The sequence below is a fragment of the Sebastes fasciatus genome, chromosome 3 (genome assembly GCF_043250625.1).
Source record: "Sebastes fasciatus isolate fSebFas1 chromosome 3, fSebFas1.pri, whole genome shotgun sequence".
Classification (NCBI taxonomy): domain Eukaryota; kingdom Metazoa; phylum Chordata; class Actinopteri; order Perciformes; family Sebastidae; genus Sebastes; species Sebastes fasciatus.
The window spans coordinates 3,580,205-3,602,118 of record NC_133797.1 but is presented as its reverse complement, the minus strand read 5'-3'; the positions used below and the strand labels follow the sequence as shown (position 1 = coordinate 3,602,118).

The 21,914-nt window shown below is 41.9% G+C and overlaps 1 protein-coding gene across 1 annotated transcript in view; it reads left to right on the top strand.

The window, feature by feature from the left end:
• Positions 1–3,892: 3,892 nt before the first annotated feature.
• LOC141765113 (ras and Rab interactor 2-like) overlaps positions 3,893–21,914 on the top strand; it is a 55,483-nt gene continuing 37,461 nt past the window's right edge. Inside the window, 2 exon segments of the mRNA XM_074631042.1 lie at positions 3,893–4,134; positions 16,147–16,303. Coding sequence (XP_074487143.1) covers positions 16,235–16,303 — 69 coding nt within the window. The 5' untranslated portion in view covers positions 3,893–4,134; positions 16,147–16,234.

Sequence of the window (21,914 nt, the reverse complement as noted above, 5' to 3'; positions counted from 1 at the left end):
TCTCGTAAAGTTACGACTTTATTCTGGTAATATTACAACTTTTTTTTCTCATAAAATTACGACTTTATTCTCGTAATTTTACGACTTTTTTTCTCATAAAGTTCTGACTTTATTCTCGTAAAATATTATGAATTTAATCTAGAAATCTCCAATTCCCCCCCCCCCTAAATGTGGCCCTAATACTCCGTCATACTTTCCCAATGTAAGTCTATGGGAAAAAGTATTTTTGGGCCCGATGGCATCACGCGACAGACACAGATGTTGTAGTACCACGGTTTTGGCAATACGAAAACTAGGTTCAACAACTGGCGCTCTTCCTGAGGGCTTGATTATAATTACAGCGCCACCATGTGGCCGATTGGAGTCATATTTCTTAGGCAAGGCAAGGCAAGGCAGCTTTATTTGTATAGCACATTTCAACAACAGGGCAATTCAAAGTGCTTTACAGAAACATTCAAGAACATTGCGACAAAATGCAAAAGAACATTAAGAAATAATTAAAACAGTTATAAAAACATAAAAACATTAAAACATTAAAGATTAGAAAATAAAAACAAGCTAAAAATAAAAGCTAGGATAGAAGCTAAAATTGCATAAAACTCAAAAGAGTAAAAGTTATAGTGCAGTGTCAGAATAAAAGGCACCCGCAAACAGGAAAGTTTTAAGCTTTGTTTTAAAAGAAGTGAGAGTTGGAGCGGTCCTGCAGGTTTCTGGGAGCTTGTTCCAGATATTTGGTGCATAAAAACTGAATGCTGCTTCTGCATGTTTAGTTCTGACTCTGGGGACACTAAGCAGACCTGATCCAGATGACCTGAGAGGTCTGGATGGTTCATAACACAGCAGAAGATCAGAAATGTATTTTGGCCCTAAACCATTTAGTGCTTTGTAAACCAGCAGCAGTATTTTGAAATCAATTCTCTGAGAGACAGGCAGCCAGTGTAGAGACTTCAGAACTGGACTGATGTGATCCACTTTCTTGGTCTTAGTGAGGACTCTAGCAGCAGCGTTCTGAATCAGCTGCAGCTGTCTGATCGATTTTTTAGGAAGACCGGTAAAGACGCCGTTACAGTAGTCAAGTCGGCTGAAGATAAATGCATGGACTAGTTTTTCCAAATCCTGCTGAGACATCAGTCCTCTAATTCTTCTTATATTCTTCAGGTGATAGAAGGCTGTCTTTGTAATTGTCTTAATATGGCTGTTAAAGCTCAGGTCTGAGTCCATGACTACACCAAGGTTTCTGGCTTGGTCTGAGCTTTTTAACATCACAGATTGTAGGTGAGCACTAACCTTTAATCTTTCTTTTTTGGCTCCAAAAACTACGACCTCAGTTTTGTCTTTGTTCAGCTGAAGAAAATTCTGGCACATCCAATTATTGACTTGTTCAATGCACTCACTCAGTGCTTGTATTGGACTGTAGTCTCCTGGTGATAGAGTTATGTAAATTTGTGTGTCGTCTGCATAGTTATGGTAATTTATTTTGTTGTTCTCAAAAATCGGACCCAGTGGGAGCATGTAGATGTTAAACAAAAGAAGCCCCAAGATGGAGCCTTGGGGAACTCCGCATGTGATTTTGTTCAGCTCAGATTTGCAATTACCTATAGACACAAAGAAGTCCCTGTCTTTTAGGTAGGATTTAAACCAGCTGAGTGCTATGCCAGAAATACCCACCCAGTTTTCCAGTCGGTCTAGTAATATATTATGGTCAACCGTGTCGAATGCAGCACTGAGATCCAGTAAAACTAAAACCGTAGTTCTACCACTGTCTGTGTTCAATCGGATGTCATTGAAGACCTTAACAAGAGCAGTCTCAGTGCTGTGGTTTCGTTGAAAACCTGACTGGAAGACATCAAAAGAGTTGTTTAGTGCCAGAAAGCTATTTAATTTTTGAAAAACTATTTTTTCAATTATTTTAGACAAGAATGGAAGATTTGATATCGGTCTGTAATTATTTACTACTGATGAGTCCAGATTGTTCTTTTTGAGGAGTGGTTTGATGACAGCAGTTTTCAGGGCCTGTGGGAAGACTCCTGAAACAAGAGATGCATTAACAATCTGTAAAAGCTCTGAGACCATACAATCTGATACTTTTTTGAAAAGGCCTGTTGGCAGAATGTCAAGGCAGCATGAGGAGGATTTTAGATGTTGTATGATTTCCTCCAGGTATGTCTGATTTATTGGATAAAACTGTGTCATGGTATTTGCGCCAGGTTTAAGTGGACGCAGGGGAAACAAACATCCTGTACCTGCTATGGAGGAAGTGACTGCTTGTCTGATTTTGTGAATTTTTTCTGTAAAAAAGGATGCAAATTCATTGCAGGCCCTGGAGGATAAAAGTTCAGAGGCTACTGACACAGGAGGGTTTGTTAGCCTGTCGACAGTAGCAAACAGGGCACGTGCATTGTTATTGTTTTTGGTGATGATGTCAGAGAAGAAGGACCGCCTTGCATTTTTCAGTTCTGAATTATAAATGCAAAGTCTCTCTTTATAGATGTCATAATGAACTTGTAGATTTGTTTTCCGCCACTGGCGTTCAGCTTTTCGACACTCTTTTTTCATTTCTTACCAACATGGTATTTCTCCATGGAGATTTTTTCTTACCAGAGACAATCTTCACCGTGGTGGGTGCAATGGTATCAATTACATTTGTCATTTTAGAATTGAAATTATCTACAAGCTCATTGACAGAGGTCCAGGGGAGGGTGGGTGTGGAAGAGAAAGCCTGAACAAATTGATCACTGGTATTTTCAGTGATATACCTTTTTGTGATTACCTCTGTCTTATCATTTCTGTGCACAGGAAGAGTACTCTCAAAGAATACACATGAATGATCAGACAGAGCAACATCCATCACTACAACCTTGGAAATGTTCAGGCCCTTTGATATGATTAAGTCCAAAGTGTGTCCCCTATTGTGTGTGGGCTCTGTCACATGCTGACTCATTCCATAGTTATCAAGAACCTGACAGTTCTTTGGCCCCTCTGTCCTGTTGGTTGTCAACATGGATGTTAAAATCACCAACAATGACTACACAGTCAAAGTCAACACAAATTACAGACAGCAGTTCAGTAAAATCATCAAAAAAGTTTGCACAGTATTTAGGTGGCCTTTAGATATTGAGAAACAAAGCTCGAGAAGAGGAGTTCAGCTGAAGAGCGACATATTCAAAAGAAGCAAAATGTCCATAAGATATCTGTTTGCATTGGAGAGAATCATTAAACAGTATGGCAACTCCACCTCCTTTCTTATGCATTCTAGCTTCGCTCATAAAACTAAAGTTGGGAGGAGTTGACTCGATAAGAACAGATAAGGAAGCACATTCACATCATTTCTAGATATTGGGCCAAGTTTCATGTTTCTAGCTCATTCCAGTCAGCTAAATAATAATAATAATAATAATAATAATAAAAAGGCACAAACCTACGGGGCTTGAACCCTAAAAATGTTTGGGATATTATCTAATATTTTTATCTAATTTCTCTATCTAATTGTGTGCAATATTAATGTCCAAGATGTGCAATATTACTTCTTCTCTCATCACATGCAATGTTACTTCTTTTTCTGTTTTTTTAGCTTACTTTATCTTTTTCATTTTACTTATCTTATAAACTCATTTTACTAAATGTATCTTACTTAATTGTTATTCTTTTAGGCACTGGTGCTAGAAATAGCACTTTTTTTATTTTATACACTTGAATTTGTTGTAATTTAGTTATATTTTTGAGCAATCTCTGGCACAAGAATTTCCTTCGAGATTAATAAAGTTCTTATCTTATCTTATCTTATCTTAATGAAAAAACATTTCATAACAATATGAGAAATGAAGGTGAACATCATCATCACCTCCTCAGCCAATCAGGTGGTGGCGTCATATTACTCCTCTGGTCAGTCTGTCTCCTCCTCAGTGCTCAGATCAGATCCCGACCCGTGACTCTGCCCTCCGTCCGTCCGACGGTAAACCATGTAACCGAGCGAGTCCGGGGACGGTGAGGTTCCTCGGTGTTACCGGTTACCGGAGAGAGAAGCAAAGAAAACGCGCAGCAACGACGCAACGCAACGGCCATGACTGCTCCTCATCACGGAGGATAAGAACCGGACTACGGTACCGAGCTAGTGTTGAAGGAAGCAACTGTAAGGTGAGTACAGTTTTAGTCTTTCTGCAGTGGTAGAACATCAGGTCCGGTTCTAACCAGCAGGAAGAGCTTTAATACATCGAGACACTGAGTCCAACTCTGATGAGAGGGAGTTATCTGAAGGTCTCTGTAACTGTAGGAATCTGAAGTAGAATGAAACAGATTTTATAATCCAGAGTGACTCTGCAGAGACTATGAAACACAAGGTTAGAAGTGGCCTGTTGCAAAGTCTTCACTCCATTAAATGGATCAAACCACAGCTGTAATTCAGTCAGATGGAGAGACTGAGAATGATAGAAGGAGAGATGAGACTGATAGAAGGAGAGATGAGACTGATAGAAGGAGAGATGAGACCGATAGAAGGCTGCAGACAGAGATTCATGAAAAGCTCTGCTAGGAGAAAACTTTCAGAAAAAACAATCTCAGTTTTGCATTCAGTACTTGTGGACAGTCGAGCAGCTGGAATGTCTAGCAGGGAGCTTTGGGAGTTTTCTGCATGTTGGGTGTTGAATGATACCCCCCCCCCCCCCCCCCCCCCATCTGTGTCACAGCAGCAGCATTTTTAAAGGTCCCACATCGTGCTCAATTTCAGGTTCATACTTGTATTTTATGTTTCTACTAGAACATGTTTACATACAGTTATGTTAAAAAAAACGTTTATTTCCCTCATACTGTCTGCCTGAATATACCTGTATTTACCCTCTGTCTGAAACGCTCCGTTTTAGTGCATTTCAATGGAATTGCAATGGAATTCCGTTGCTAGGCAACAGTTTGGGTCCATGTTTACTTCCTGTCAGCTGATGTAATTCACATACACTGCAACAGGAAATAACTGGGACACATTTAGAATGTTTACGTTTAAAACCTCGTAATGGTCTAAAAATTGTATATTTGTGACATCACAAATGGACAGAAATCCTAACGGCTTGTTTCAAACTCACAATTTCTGAATACGGGCTGTGTGTATTTCTCCGTATATTGAGCGTTTTGATAGTTTAACAGTATTTATATAGCATTTAAACCTGCTTTATAATATAAAAGACATGAAAATCTCACTTTTTACAATATGGGACCTTTAAAGTTCAGTAAGGTCAAATAAGACTGTGCTACTCTTTTGGCCCAAATACCTCAAGTATTTCCTGACAGTATAAAGTTTCTAGTAAAAGTACATACATGTGCATGGCTATACGCTATATCACACACATTTAAGACCGGGACTTCAAAGTACTGGATTTGCCCACTTCTATGTGGTTATACAACTCCCAAACCTTATACTGTATACTATACTATACTATACTATACTATACTTTTATATCAGTTTTAAGGGACTGTACAAAAATGATTGGTGAGGGGAGGGGGGCTAAACCTTACCTTTCACTTATAAATATAACAAGACCCTACTGGACGTTATCCATTATTAATAACTAATATAGGAAAAGCATATTAACTGCAAGATGGTGCACTCCAACTGTTGATGGAATATTCATTTTTACCAATGTGCTCGTTAGAAGTGGAATTATACATTGCCGAAATTTGACAAACACTAGGGCTGATTAAAATATTTATTCGCAATTAATCACAAATTAATCAAATTTTTTTATCTGTTCAAAATGTACCTTAAAGGGAGATTTGTCAAGTATTTAGTACTCTTGTTAACTCCTTCATGACAAGCTAGTATGACCTGGTTGGTACCGATGGATTCATCAGGTTTTCTAGTTTCATATGATGCCAGTATCTTCTAGCTTTAAAACTGAGCCCAATACAACCTAAAAACCACGAGTAGCATTAATGCGTAAAAGAAATTACTGCTGTCAAAACGTATTTGCGTTAACGCGTTATTATTGTGTTAACTTTGACAGCCCTATTAATAACTAAAATAGGCAAAGCATAAATAACTGCAAGATGGTGCACTCCAACTTAAACCTTAATGTGTTGATGGAATATTAATTTCCACCGATGCACACATTAGAAGTGGAATTATACATTACCCAAATTTTGACAAAAAACCCAACAAAATGTTGAATAATACTGCAACTCAAGCTTCTAAATAAGAGTCACTGAACGAATGAATTGGGCTGCTGATGGACTGAAATATTTTGTCCCGACCCATGGATTGCAAAATAATAATAATAATTATAAAATAAATAATACTAAAATATATATATCTGTGCTGAAAATAAAAACTTAAGTAGAATACCATCCTCTGCTAACCCAAAAAGTCAGGCTTACCTTTCTTCATCAAAAAGAAAAAAGTACATAGATCTTCCTCAATCCTACCCTCTATTCATTTTCATACAGTCCCTTACTTGTTTATTTCACTGGTGTTATTCCACTTTCAGGGCCCAAAGTTTAAAGAACGCATGAAAGTATGTAGTGGCAACATGTCGCAGCATCTCCCCATTGGCTCTCACTGCTCTGAGAGGTGATGTAGAAATATGTAAGACCCGTCTGAACCTGACTGAAGACGACATATATATCACACTCTTCTGCAGCTCACTTCTTGTTTAGCAGTGAGCAGATGTTTATTTTTGTATAAAAGAGCCAATTTCCTCATTTAAGCTGCTTTGGAATCTGTTAAAGAGATTAGCTTCACTGAAAAACCGAGGGCTTTTTGGCACGAAGAGCTCTGGTTACATGCTGCTATGTGGAAATGCATCAGCAGTGAGGTATTTTAATGAAAAATAACTTGTCAGTACTTGATTAGAGTTATGGAGGTCATGGTGTTTTGGTCCACAGTGACCTTATAAAGTTACTCTTTCTGGTGCTTTTGTTTTTATCGTCTTTAGAGAGATGTGTCAGATTGATCTGCTTTTACATGCCTGTGGTTTCTGTGATCAGTAAGTAAACTCCCATCAAACCACTTCTCTCTGCAAGTTCAAGGTTGAACCGAGAACTTTGCAGGTTTATGAAAAGTGATGTCATCTTGGCTAGATGAGGAAGCAGCAACTCAAGTTTCTGCCGGTGTGAGAGTAAACGGTCCCCGTGGGGGATGTTAACACTGAACGCTTTCACAGGAGAAACACTGATGTCTGCTGTAATCCTGCCGCAGGGCATGAAATCAAACACTCCATTTAGCTGCGGAAACCTCCAACTGGAGCTCCGCTTTTCCTGTTTCTGTTAACTGAACTCAATATCAGCTTTATGCATGAATTCAGACTATGCTAGTGAGCAAATCCCTTATTGAAATTAATGGTCATATTGGACAATATGGCTTCTTTCATCCCTGTCAAACAGCAGGATTTAAAGCCGTTTGTCACCAGTGCGATGCAAAAATGCAGCGTGGGAATGTGGAAATTCCGCATGCAAATTTTACAAATATGCGCACCGGGGCCAGTGTGAACTATGCGCGTTGCCGTGTTCCATTTCCGCAACGAGTTTCCCCCCAAATAGTGTCCAAACAACAAAAACCTATCCAGACAGAGAACATTAAAGGTAGGGTTGATGATGTTGGAAAGCTAGCATAATCTGAAAGTAGCATCGGCTCAGGAGCTCCGTCTAAACCCCCCCGTCCCCTCGGGGCTCCTTCCAAGGCAACGCCCCCTCCCTCCCCCCCTCACACACACACATGCACGAGCACACCGCCACATTGTAACTACTTCACAGACACAGAGCGGAGAGAGGACCTCAACTCAACAACGCTACCTCATGAAAACTAACCGCGGCAGTGCTACTGCAGGGCTGACTTTTCTCTTCCATTCTCCAGGAATCTTGCGGCAGCGACGCGCTTTGAGTTCAGGCTGGTGCGCGCCAAGGGTAGAGTACGAGCAGGGAGGCAGAGAGGCATCTGATTGGTTCTTTCCAAGCGGACCGCGAGGCAGTGATTGGTAGACGTTTTTACAGGATTACAGCAGCTACAGATGACAGCTCTTTTCCGGTCCTTTTTCAGAGCTTGTCAGTAATGGATCGCTGTCGGGGTGTAAAGACCATTTCAACCAATATAACAAATAGTGGAGACTGGAGAACATCGTCAACCCTGCCTACACAATACTTAAGCTAATCGGACCCCAAATGTGATGGTTTAGCCCCGTTCTGTGACCAACATATAATATTAACAAGTACATATCAGCTACATTACCATCTTCATCCTATCCCGGCTACTGGGCGATCTCAAGCCATATATTGTCCTTTATTTGGTTGTTGATGTAGTTGTGTTCGTCATACATTATCGGGTATTGAGAAGGGGACGGCCCATTGTTATTCCGAAACACCAATAGTCACAAAAATGTCCCATTGGACCGAAAAAAAACCCCATTGGTCTGACAGTCCATTACCCCTAAAACAAACGGCCATTGTTCCAGGGCTCCAAAAATACCCACTCTCCATGCAACAAACAGAAACACATGGCTAATTATTATGCAGAATGACAGTGATCAGTTGGAACAAAGGATTTCTTTGGGTAAATTTATATTTCCGCAGGTAGATTTCGTCCCTCCTATAGGGATGAACAAGTATTGGAACTACAATTCCCATCATGCTTTGGGGGATGCAAACAAGAGGAAGAATGTTGCCATGGGCTCGGTGAGTTTGCTTTGGGCTTCACCTTGAGCTTTGCTTTTGTTTTTTTTTGCCTATAATTGTTTAGTTTGGCATTTGCGGCATGCTGCATTAGCTACTGGCAGTTCCTGTTTGCTCTGTAACCATGGAAACGGACAAAAATCACTGGGTTACCTTTGATACTGAAGAAAGCGTCTGAACAGGATTATTAGGAAAGATCTGAAGCTATAAGAGGCATCTTTCTTTCTGTGATTTCTCAGTGGATTTATTGATGTTTATCCGTGACTCCAGGATCGTGTGTGTCGTGTCTTTGAGCTTCGACTCTGAGAAGAGTCAAAATGCCGTCTCCAGCTCCCTGTGTAGGAGCTGCGTCTCGGGGAAATAGCTTAAAAGTCTTCTTTATAGTGCAGCATCCAGGATGTTTTTTCAAGATCCCTGTATTTTTTTTTTTTAGAAAAGTGGATGCCTAGATCTGAGACTTGAATGTAATATTAATACATGAGAGCCCCCTTCACAGGGAAATTTACACTAAATCAAAATACCACAATGTCATTGCCACACAGTGAGCATGAGGCCTTTGGGGCATGGAATGTAAAGAGACGGGCTCCAGTTAATTTCTATGAGAGTTGCTCAGTGGTGCATGAAGCCAAAATGGCTCGACTGCCGAGTGATAAAGTACCCGGATCATCTGGCGATCTTCCTCATTCATTGGGCCCATGGAGCAGGTACAGTAGCGTTTCCTTTAACCCCGCCTCCCAGCCCTCGCTCCAGCCTCGGTCTGGGTCTCATTCACATGAACGGAGGAAGGGAAATAACTCTGGATTCAGCTATTAGTGCATTATACAACTTTTAGGACCTAATGATTTAAATAAGGGCTATTAGTGTTCATACTGGGAAGTTGATTCACCTAAATAAATTGTAGTACCGCCGTTTGGCCAGTATGAAAATTTGCTTCAACGCACGGCGCTCTACCTGAGGGCTTGCTTTGAGGCTCTGGGGCCGCAGGGCACGTTGCCTGGTTGGTAATCCTGTCTGGTTACGGCCAGGCTTGGGCCGAAGTACTTCAAATCATCTTTCTGGTTTACCCTTTGCTTGTCTTTCATATCTCCTCCATGACTCAGCAATAACTGTTATAATCCTGGTAATTAGACTATTTTCGGTTCATTTGGAAGCTCCCACCTTATGTGCTCTTCTTTCCTCCCTCTCTTCCTTTTAAATCTCCAAAATAGAAGTTATGTAGAGACCCCGCCTCCTTCCGTGGCTCGATCCAGGGCTCCTGGTACTAATTTAAAGGGGAGTAGCCCAGAGGAAACAGCCCAGGCTTTTTCTCCGTTGACCTTTAATGTGGAAAGTAGTTTGGCTGGGTGGTGCTGGTGCCAGGTTCTCACCATGATTTAGTCCAGTGGCACTCCAGTTATATATATGAAGTTTGATTTGTTTGACGGCGATTCTGAGCGTTTGCATGTTGCTATTGCAAGACTCCTAAAACTGTGATTAGAGGTTAGGCTGTCGGTCAGGCTGGTGTTTGACTGACAGAAGGTCCGTAAACGTCTCATGGAAAAAGTGAAAGTAATCCTAACCTTCTATCCTCGAGTGAAAAAAAGCTGTGAGCGATCAGATTCCTTCTCTAACCAGCACAACATGGGCCAGTCGGTTCAGCTGAACTTCCAGAGAACCACTGACCCAAATTCTGCTCTACGACCGCGCACGCACAAACACACACACACACACACACACAGACACAGACACACACACACACACACACACACACACACACACACACACACACACAGATTTGTGGAGCTGTTTTTAAAGAATTGCCTTGCCTTTAAATAAAGTAAATATTCAAATCAAATACACTCTTTCCATCCCTTCCTGTCCTGGACACAGACGCACACACACACACACACACACACACACACACACACACACACACACACACACACACACGCACGCACACACACCATCATCTGGTTTGCCTCAGGGCAATAACACGACCCACGTGTGGGAGTTCTTTTCTGCAGTGGGTTTATGCAGCTGCCTCCTCGTGCTCTGCTGCTCTGACAGCAGCACGGAGCCCTGTTAGCCCTGAAAGCCTTCGTGAGACACCGCGGTGCTAGTTTACTCGACCTCGAATCTGTAGTTTACTAGTCTAGCATTAACGTTAGCCAAAACTTTGGCCAAATTTTAAGCTTTTTAATTAAAAAATTAAAAAAATAAAAATTTGAATCAAAGGGATGACACGGTGGTGCACTGGTTGCAGATTACAACTTCTCCTATGCGCAAAGCATGTTGGATTGCTACGGTGGCCGACGCGAAAACGTGAATGTCCCTCTCTAGAGCCAGTTGTTGTAAGAGTAGAGTGCTAAGAGTGAGTGTGTGTGTGTGTGTGTGTGTGTGTGTGTGTGTGTGTGTGTGTGTGTGTGTGTACGTGGGAAGTGAGTGGTGAAGCAAGAGAGAGAGAGCGGCAGGGACAGGAGCATATAACGTTATGGACTGCGGCTCAAGCAGGAAAAGTTATCAGAGTTTGGTTTGTCCGTTCTGGGCTACTGTAGAAACATGGCGGTGCAACATGGCGGACTACGTGAAGAGGACCCGCTCCCTATGTAGATATAAACGACTCATTGTAAGCTAACGAAAACACAACAATTCTTATTATCAAAGAAAACATACTTATTAATATAATATTACATTTCTGCCAGTAGATCCCCCTAATTGTTACACACCGGTCCTTTTAAGATCAATGTAAGAATGATACTGATGTTGAAGTGCCACTAACAACACGTCTGTGTATTCACCCCCCATCAAACACTGAAGTTGTTCATTAAGTACAGTACAGCCTCACAGCTAGCATGACACCCACTGGGAGAAGAATGGGGTCCCACCATCAGAGATTTAAAACAAAGACACCACAATGCTTAATGAAGTCCTGCTGTCTCTGTTTTATTATTAGTAAAGCACAATGAAGTCTGAGTATGTATGGGGGGGGGGGGCTTGTACTGTGTCTCTCTTTGAACTGGATGATTTATTAACGCATGTTTGCATGTCGTGATATTTAGCCATCTGTATATCTCTTATTTACTAGTTTACACCATCCATCCATCCATCTTCAACCGCTTATCCGGGATCGGGTCGCGGGGGCAACAGCTCGTTTACACCATTTGAACGTATTGATATATGTGTGTGTGTGCGTGCGTGTGTGTGTGTGTGTGTGTGTGTGTGTGTGTGTGTGTGTGTGTGTGTGTGTGTGTGTGCGTGTGTGAGTGTGTTTGTGTGTGTGTGTGTTTATCTTCTGAATAGTGTGTCTCTGTCCTGCAGAGCCAGGGGGCTTTTCTGTGGTTCTACGAGGGAGGGGCGCATGCTCAGATGTGTCTTTGTTTACTTGCAGCTGGAGGCTCTTACACACACACACACACACACACACACACACAGTGATCCTAAGCCCCCAGGAAGAGCGCCGGTCGTTGATCCAAATTTGTGTAGTGGTCAAACAGTGGTACTACAACTTACGTGATGCCATTGGGCCCAAAAATACTTTTTCCCATAGACTTACATTGGGAAAGAGACGTCTGTAACTCAGCGGATCATTTTTTTTTAGGTAAATGAACTTCCCAGTATGAACACTCTAATAGCCCTTATTTAAATCATTAGGTCCTAAAAGTTGTAAAATGCACTAATAGCTGAATCCAGAGGTATTTCCCTTCCTCTGTTCATGTGAATGAGACCCAGACCGAGGCTGGAGCGAGGGCTGGGAGACGGAGTTAGCAAGCTGTGACGACGGCGTGTCGGTTGTGACCCCGTGACCGAGTCATGTGACTGAGCGGACGCTACTGCGCCTGATCTATGGGCCCAATGGATGCGGAAGATCACCGGAAGATCCGGGTACTTTTCCACTCTGCAGTCGAGCCATTTTGGCTTCATGCGTCACTGAGCAACTTTCATAGGAATGAACGAGGCCCCGCCTCCAACGCTGTATCCAGTTCTCTTAATACACCCATGGTCTGTACGGGTCACAATGCTAACAGGCAGAAACGTGCTGCCTTGATCATCTGAGCCTTCCTGTCTGCTGAAAGGTCTAAAAAAAAAGAGGCAGCGGCGTAACGTTATATGGACTTGCAGTGTGGCGAGGAAGACGTGGACAGTATGGCTTGGATATTGCAGAGAGAACTGGAGGTAAGCTAGGTACGTTTTACCAGCTATATCTATTGTACATTGTTATCTTGATAGCTACACCCTGATCACTGTTAAAAGAGGAGAAAAAAGGCACTGACGTTGGGGATCCGGCTCGTGGCTCTGCTTCAACTGTGCAAGAGCCTGTAGACGGCAGACCAAAATTTCTGACATGTCAGAAATTCATCCGAGGGTCTGACGACTGGTCTGGAGGAGTTAATCGGTCCTCTGACCTGTACACTGCACGGCAAACGACGCGCGATGAAGCTGAAATTTGGTGCAACTCTAAAATGAGTCGTGCGGCTAAAAATTCGGGCCAAAAAAGGGCTAAAATCGTACAGTGAATGCACAGCTTAACCTTAACTATTCAAGATCATCGCCCAACTTTAGCCATCTCGCGACAGTTTTGCAATTTCCGTGTTATCTTCTAGACACAACCTTTGGTGGCGGGTGGGAGCGGGACATTCCCACAGTTGGTTTTGCCAAGTAAAGCTGCAAATATGAGCTGCCCTGGTGAGGGGTCATCTTGTTTCTTACAATACCCAGCATGCTCTCTGATTCATCTGAGGCTCAGAGGGTTTATGCATGTGGAAAACATAATTTACCTCACTGTTAGTGTTTTCATTGGCACGGCCACTAGTATCAGATCTTTTACAGAATCATCACTAACTGATTTCCTGGAAAAAAAATTCCTGTGGGAACAACAACTTGAACATCAAGTTCATCTTTTATTTTTTCCCTTATTCTCTCTGACCCTCTGAGTCTTTGTTTCTGCCACTTTGGTCTGTTTGTGGAAATGAAACCATCATGCCAGACTATCAGTTGTGCTATGAGACAGTCAGGAAACGGTCTCTGTGTAGGTTACCAGACATGTAGCAGCATCTATTTGGCTTTAGTGACTTTGTTGCAGTTTGTTAGGGCTGTAACTGACAATTATTTTCATTATCGATTCATCTGTCATCTTTGTTTCAACTGACTGAGTAATTCTCTAGTCTCGAAGATAGTGAAAAATGTCCATACATGTATTTTCATATTGCTCCGACCAACAGTGCGAAACCCAATAACCAATAACATATTCAGATTACAATGACATAAAACATTTGAGAAGCATGTGTGGGAGTATTGCTTGATTAAAACAGCAGTGGGTAGAAATGGAGCAAATATGACTAAAAACATTGTATAAAATGGTCACTATACACTGAAAGTAATGCATGAGACAGGTAATCTGAATCATGTTCCTCTGTGTCCTCCGGTGTCTTCTGGTGTCCTCCTAATGGCATCTGCAAAATTACACAGACCGGAGGACAACAAGCAGTCAGAGCTGATCTGGAGTCTGCCGTCCAGCTGCCGTCTCTGATCAGCTGTCAAACGAGGCAGCGCTGATCAAATATGAATCAATATTCTGTGTTACGTCCCGGTAAGGTCTAGGGATAAGGGGAGAAACATAAGCCAATGTAGTCAGGCATAAAGTGGCAGTTTATTGTAAAATGGACAATCAACTGAGACAACAAGGGCTGCAGACAATCAAGTACAATGTTGCAGCAAACCAAAGCAGACACCAGTGTGTTGATATAAAAAATATAAAACTAGGAACAGGCTTCTGATGGCGCCGAAATCAATAAGTCATTAAATCAAAACGACTGCAAACTAGAAATTAAAATCACAGCTGAGCTGGCAAACAACTAGATATAAACAAGAAATAAAACTCTACCTTAACTACTCTCAATCTAATAAACAAAACACACGAATGGCAGCCACCTCCACTAGTGTATCTACTGTATACAGAGGAAAAGACTAACCAAAATGCACAGTAATAGGTGACCTAAATATAAACTAATCCCTAGCCCAGTCCCAACCGAATCACAAATGCTTCTATACTTCTAAGTTAACATCACACAAGGTACTCAATACCATCAAGTTAGTTAGTTTGTTACAGAATTACACAACAAAGAAGTAACGAGTTGGACTGATCAAGGGTAATCACAGCCACCCGTAAGGCCGACGGCGTTACCACGGTTTCGCACTCGGCGGCTCACGTTACCGCGGTCTTGGAAAGGGAGGAGTGAGCGGAGGGGTATTCAGTTGGTTGCAATCTGCAACCACACCACTAGATGTCAACAAATCCCACACACTGCACCTTTAACTGAAAATATTGATTCATGCAGCTTTACTTCTTTACTTATTAATCAATTTGAATGGATTTCAGCTTTCTGGTACGCTGGTTCATTCGCTGCCTTCTTTTCTATAGAGAATGTACTGCAGTGATGTCACCCAGACTCTGTTGTCTGTTGTTTCAGGAGACAGAAATGGAAGCCATGTGTCAGGATTTATAGCTGAAGTTAAAATTTCACAATGGCACAACTTTTATTCAATGAAAATGTCACCGCTGCAAATCTAGCAGACATGACCCAATTCTATTCTTTACTGTGCCTTGTTAAACACTTGCCACGGTGGGCAGCTGGACTTTTACTGATGTTTCCATTTTGATAAATGTTGGCAAACAAACACATTCCCTGCGTTTAGAAACAGTTTCACTTTGAATCGTCTGAAAGTGTGCTTTCCTGCCCCGACCCTCAGCACTCTTTGTCAGCGTTCTTTTCGTTTCTTTCCTCCCCCTCACAGCCTGCAATGGTGGATGGGGGGTGATGGCTTCCTTCCTGTGTGAGATGAAAGTGCATGTGGGGACTGATGGACGAATGCAGCATCTCCCCAGTTTGCAAGGACTGTGAACCTCTGCCAGAAAGGGGAAAGGCTTGCCCTAGTAGTTGTAGCCTGGCTGGAGAGAAAGAGGGGAAGACAGTGAGGCAGAAAGGAGGAGGGAGGAGGGACAAATAGAGAACACAGATAGAGAAATAGACAGAGAGACAAACCGAAGCCCTAAAACCTTCTGTTAATGGTGGGAAAGAAGGGCAGCTGTGCTGGAACTGAGGACAAGATGGAAAATTAGTTTTGCATGTATGAGGACATGGGAACAAAATATAGGAAAAAAAGGAGGGGGAAATGTGAGAGAGGGAGGAAACAGGAGAGACAGGTAATGAGAGGACAGAGGTTCAGGCCAAAAATAAGCTGAGGATTGGAATGAGATAAAAAAAAAAAGGATTGGGGCAATTATCTGAGATGAAGGAGCGAGGGAAAGGGGAAACAAAGAGAGGAGGCAGGGAAATGAAAGGAGAAGAAGAGGTGAATGTGACGAAAGCTAGAAGAGAGGGGGGGTGAGAGGAGAAAGAGAGTCACATTGAAAGCATTTCAGCAGACCAGCACCTCCATTAACTGGCTGTGGCCAAAGCAGGAATTTCCTCTGGTTGCACCACAGCTGAAGTGTCTGGACTGAAGCGTATTTTTGACCCACAGAGCTCCGGCCCCTGCAGACGCCGTCCCAGACGTAAACACACACCCAGACGTTAAGAGTTACCCTACGTCCTGTGGACAGGAAGACAACATGGCCTCCAGCTCACCGCCCAGAAACCCCCCCAGCGGCCTCACAGACAGGAGCGGGAGCTTCTTTAAGGTAAGGGTGATGGATGGATGGATGACTTTCCAAAGATCACTTAGAAATATAGAAACACATCACTTCCTGTGTACCAAATGTGTTTTTGTTGGAAAGGCTGAGTCAACACACAAAAAAGACACAAATGTTTTGGTGAATCACCGGCATTATACTGCAAAACCCCACAAACCAAAAACCTCGCAACTACATCTCTGGTCACGATGTAGTTAAAGGGACACGTCATGCTCATTTTCAGGTTCATACTTGTATTTTGGGTTTCTATTAGAACATGTTTACCAGGGCTGGGATGACGCATCTATCTCCCGATTCACGATACTATTTTTAAGTATTGCGATTCACTGTGACGACTAATTGCAATTTTTGTAACACTTTTTTAACACTAGACCATGGGGAAAAAGTTGAATCATACACTTCTAGGGACTTTTACTTTGGAAAATATCTAAATTGATGCAGTAAGAATATTTGATTTTCAGCATGTATGTAGTAAGAGATGTCCTGAAGTCAAATATATCAGTCATTGTCAGACATTATTTATTACATTTCTTATCCAACAACCCTAAAATCAAAGCTGGCTGGTGAGATGAGACGCCCACGAAACGAATCCCGGTAAAAGGTAACTAGCCTAGCTTAGCAGAGCAGCAGTAGCTGTCATGGGGAACTCAACAGGAAACTAAGACCTGCAAGGAAAGTGTCACATGATGGATGGAGACAGCCAAAGGCGTTAGTAGGCTAGTTTTTGGTCGCCATGCTAGCTTGTCTATAACACAGCAGCTGTACTGGGAAAGTTAGAAAAAATCTAGACAGTGAAGAGAAAATCACAATGAAGCTTACTTATCAACCTGCCACCTTTATCATTCTTATCTTTTTAGTTTTAACTAGGGCTGTCAAAGTTAACGCAATAGTAACATGTTGACTGTTATACTAGCTTGTCGCGAAGGACGCTAAATAACGCTGCAAACAAATGCTAAATTTTGGCGAGGAAAAACTGGCATGGCCATTTTCAAAGGGGTTCCTTGACCTCTGACCTCCAGATATGTGAATGAAAATGAATTCTATGGGTACCCACGAGTCTCCCCTTTACAGAAATGCCCACTTTATGATAATCACACGCAGTTTTGGGCAAGTCATAGTCAAGTCAGCACACTGACACACTGACAGCTGTTGTTGCCTGTTGGGCTGCAGTTTGCCATGTTATGATACCACTAATTTTAATGATTCCACTAATAAATATGTATGTATATACTGTATGTGTGCAAGAGTATTAAATACTTGACAAATCTCCCATTAAGGTACATTTTCAACAGTTAAATAATGTGCGACTAATTTGTGATTAATTGTGATTTAACTCTGGACAATCATGCGTTCAAATATTTGAATCAATTGACAGCCCTAGTTTTAACAAATTGTGATTCAAACAATGCAACATTTATTCAACTGTAAAAGTGATGATTATGACAAAATATGCAAAATAAATACTAACCAGAATGGCAGTCAGAGAGCGCAGACCTCCGCCAAGGTTGTTATTAACACGGTGTGTTTCCGTGTAACGTATCGGCGGATGACTCTCTCATTCAGCAGTAGGGATGTCATGATGCCAGAAATCTAGAAGTCGATACCAATACCAGCGAATTTCCACGAATCTCGATACCCAATTCGATACCACGGTAAAAAAAAAAAAAAAAGGTAAAATGATAAGACTTTATTCCTCAGGTACAGCTCTGTAGACTGCAAGAAAACAGCAGAGGCTGAACACACACACACTCTCTCTATATATATATATATCCTCAGATTGCAAGCAGTAGATTAAGTTCACTAACATGGTGACAGACCATTAGACCATTAAATATTTATTTAAAATGCTAATTTTATATTTTGATGACAATAAAAAAAAACACCACTTTTCAGAGATATAGCAATAAACAACAAAAGATAGAAATTCAGTTCAGTTCAGCTTTTTTTCCCCACGAGTGAATCCTCTTCTCGAACAAATTAATAAAGGATCTCTGAAAAAGTAAACAAACCTAACATCTCGACGGCGCTGTTGTGTGTGCGTGTGTTTGTCGAACTCCGACACACAGAGAGCAGAGGACAAGAGCCTACTCGCCAAACGGAAAATCTACCCGCATTTGGCGCTTATTTATTTCGGACCCTGATTACAGGCATCGTATGGTACCTTCGGTACTGTAGAAAACGAGTACCGTCACTTTTTTAGAATTTCGGCATCGACTTGGTACCGAAGTTCGGTTCTCGTGACATCCCTATTCAGCAGCCTTGTTATGTCTGTAAAACGTTACACTACGTTATCTCTCATCCCGTCGTTTTTTTCTTTCTCACCGTGGAAGGCCAGCAGCTCCCGCATCTCGAAGTCTCGCCACACATCCACACACGTATCTCTCTGCTCGAAGAAGGAGGCAGGGTCATGCGTCATCAACGCGTCATCAGTTACACTGTGCATGTGTTATACCCTGTGGTCTTAATGCTCAGGCTGATCGGAATCCTTAAACATATTCCTGAGTCCGGATCATGATCTGAATCTGCCACTAAAATCTAATGGATTGTTCATTGTGCTACACCCCAAAAAAGCGAGACTGGAATTTGCCAAAATGCATATTGACAAGCCACAAAGCTTCTGGGAGAATGTCCTTTGGACAGATGAGACAAAACTGGAGCTTTTTGGCAAGTCACATCAGCTCTATGTTCATAGACGAAGAGATGAAGCATCCAAAGAAAAGAACACTATACCTAATGTGAAACATGGAGGAGGCTCGGTTATGTTATGGGGCTGCTTTGCTGCATCTGGCACAGGGTGTCTTGAATCTGTGCAGGGTGCAATGAAATCTCAAGACTATCAAGGCATTCTGGAGCGAAATGTGCTGCCCAGTGTCAGAAAGCTTGGTCTCAGTTGCAGGTCATGGGTCCTCAAACAGGATAATGACCCAAAACACAGCTAAAAACACCCAAGAATGGCTAAGAACAAAACATTGGACTATTCTGAAGTGGCTTTCTATGAGCCCTGATCTAAATCCTATTGAACATCTGTGGAAGGAGCTGAAACATGCAGTCTGGAGAAGGCACCCTTCAAACCTGAGACAGCTGGAGCAGTTTGCTCACGAGGAATGGGCCAACATACCTGTCGACAGGTGCAGAAGTCTCATTGAGAGTTACAGAAATCACTTGATTGCAGTGATTGCCTCGAAAGGTTGTGCAACAAAATATTAAGTTAATGTTACCATCATTTTTGTATAGGCCAGTTTCATTAGTTTGTTTTTTTAAATGATTCTGCTGAACCATAATTCAAAAACAATATCTGATTTTCATTAGTTAATTTTCAGTGAATTTTTATTTATTATTACTTTTGTCAGTTTCAAGTTATTTCAGTGACCATTGTGGGTTTTTCTCTCTTTAACGGAACGTTACCAACAACTTTGCCTACGTCTGTAACTAGTCCCTCCAAAATATGACAATATATCCATTGTGAATATTTATGCAGAGTCTGGAAAAATACCAGATGAGGCCTCGGCCTTTATCGTGACTTGGAAAGTATAGTTTTTTATCAGTTGTTGTTTCGTTCAAATGTTCCTGATTATACTGTACAAGCTGAGGTCTGTATCTCTCAGGAACCTTTTCTTCTACATTCATGAGAGAATTTATGGATTTATGCACTCTGGACTATTTTATCCTGTTGGGTGTTCAAACGGTTTCTTTGTTCTTTCAGGAAATGAAATCTAGTATTGATTGATGAAACATAAACGTGGAGTTGCCTTTCGACAGTTTTCCTTCTCTTCTGCCTTCATACTGAAGGAGTGCTGGAAGTGAAGAATGCCAGCTGCACTTGTTGGCAGCCTGACAAACACACTCACAGGAGTTATAAAACTCTACTTCTCTCTCTCTCTCTCTCTCTCTCTCTCTCTCTCTCTCTCTCTCTCTCTCTCTCTCTCTCAGTATCTCTCTATCCCCTTTCATCTTCCCTGTTTCTTCATTGTCTCCTTTGTTTTCTTTCTCTTCCACCATCGCTCACACATACTGTCATCCCTGCTGCTCACACACCGAAATAACACTTACCAGCACTTGTTTTTCATGCAGTCTCAGATGTCATGTTGTTGTTTCATTATAAACACTCTTATTTCTGGAAAAAGGTCTATTTCTGGGGAAGTGATGAGCTAAATCTGTTTCCTGAGTCTTTTATTATCAATCATATCATGAGCACCTTCTTCCATCTTCATTTTCTGTCCATCTCTCACTCATCATGACTTATCTGGATTACAAACAGTAAGTAAATGTTATGCTACATATAAATCACAGTACGTACGTAAAGCAGCCATAGCCTTGTTCATTGCAAGCCCCCAGCCACGGACAAGAGATCTAATTTTAGAGTCAAATTCTTGCTCTCCTGTAAAATCTGGGCAAGCGAGAGACCTAAAACTTGCGATGCACGGTGTGTCTCAGTAGAAGTTTACAGCTTTCACCCGGCAGCATCTCCTTAGTTCATCCAGGTTGTTTGGCAAATTCAGTTTTGTGAGGATTAAAGCGGGGGGGGGGGGGGGGCAGGTCGGAGCAAATATAGGTGAAATAAAACGGTCACTATATTCTGACAGTAGTGCATGAGACAGGTAATCTGAAAAAAAAATTGTGTTTCTCTGTGTTGTCCGGTGCTCTTAACGGCATCTGCAAACCATCACAAACCGGAGGAAAACAACCAATCAGAGCCGAGCTGGAGCCTTGCCGTCTCTGAGCAGCTGTCAATCACTTGCAAACTCCGATCGAACGGTCAAACTAGGCAGCGCTGATCAAATATGAATCAATATTCTGTTACTGTAATGCCTATTTCATGCATAACATGTTTTCAGAAACATCTTGTAGTGTACTGTTTAGCTGTAAAATGAGAAAGTGTGCTCCGGCTGGTGGGCGGTGCTTGGTATTTCCTCAACTGATCTCAACATGGCTGCCGGGTCACAAACTTTCTCATTTTACAGCTAAACAGTACACTACAAGATTACTGAGGAGAGAAATAGGCATTACAGTAACAGAATATTGATTCATATTTGATCAGGTCTGCCTAGTTAGACCGTTTGATCGGAGGTTGCGAGTGATTGACAGCTGCCTCCGTTGATAGCCAATAGGAATGCTCTCTCTCTCTGAAATGACTTGTGATTGGTCAAAGTCTCCCGTTACGGGGCTAGATTTTCTAAAGCCTGAAAACAGAGCCATGAGGAGGAGCAGAAGTCTAGTTTTCTCTCAGAACACTTGAATTACAATATGCCGAAAGGTTATTATAGGATATTTTGCCCAATGATGCCAAAAACATTTTGCCTACTGCTGCTTTAATACATGAAATGCACTTTCAAAGCTAGAAAAGACAGACTTGGACCAGGATCAACAGTGAACTTAGAAACAAACACTGAAAGCTGTCTCGCAGTTAATTTCCTTTGCCGTTTTTTTTCCCGTCCTCACTAACCCTGTGAAAGAGCGTGTGTCTGTGTGTCAAAACCAAACACATAGTTTCCCGTTGACTCCATCCATGGCTTTAACAGCAGTCCATGCAGAGAATCACTTACCTCTACACATTCAGAACCTTAAAGGAGCTGAATAAACACACGCTCTGGTATGTGTG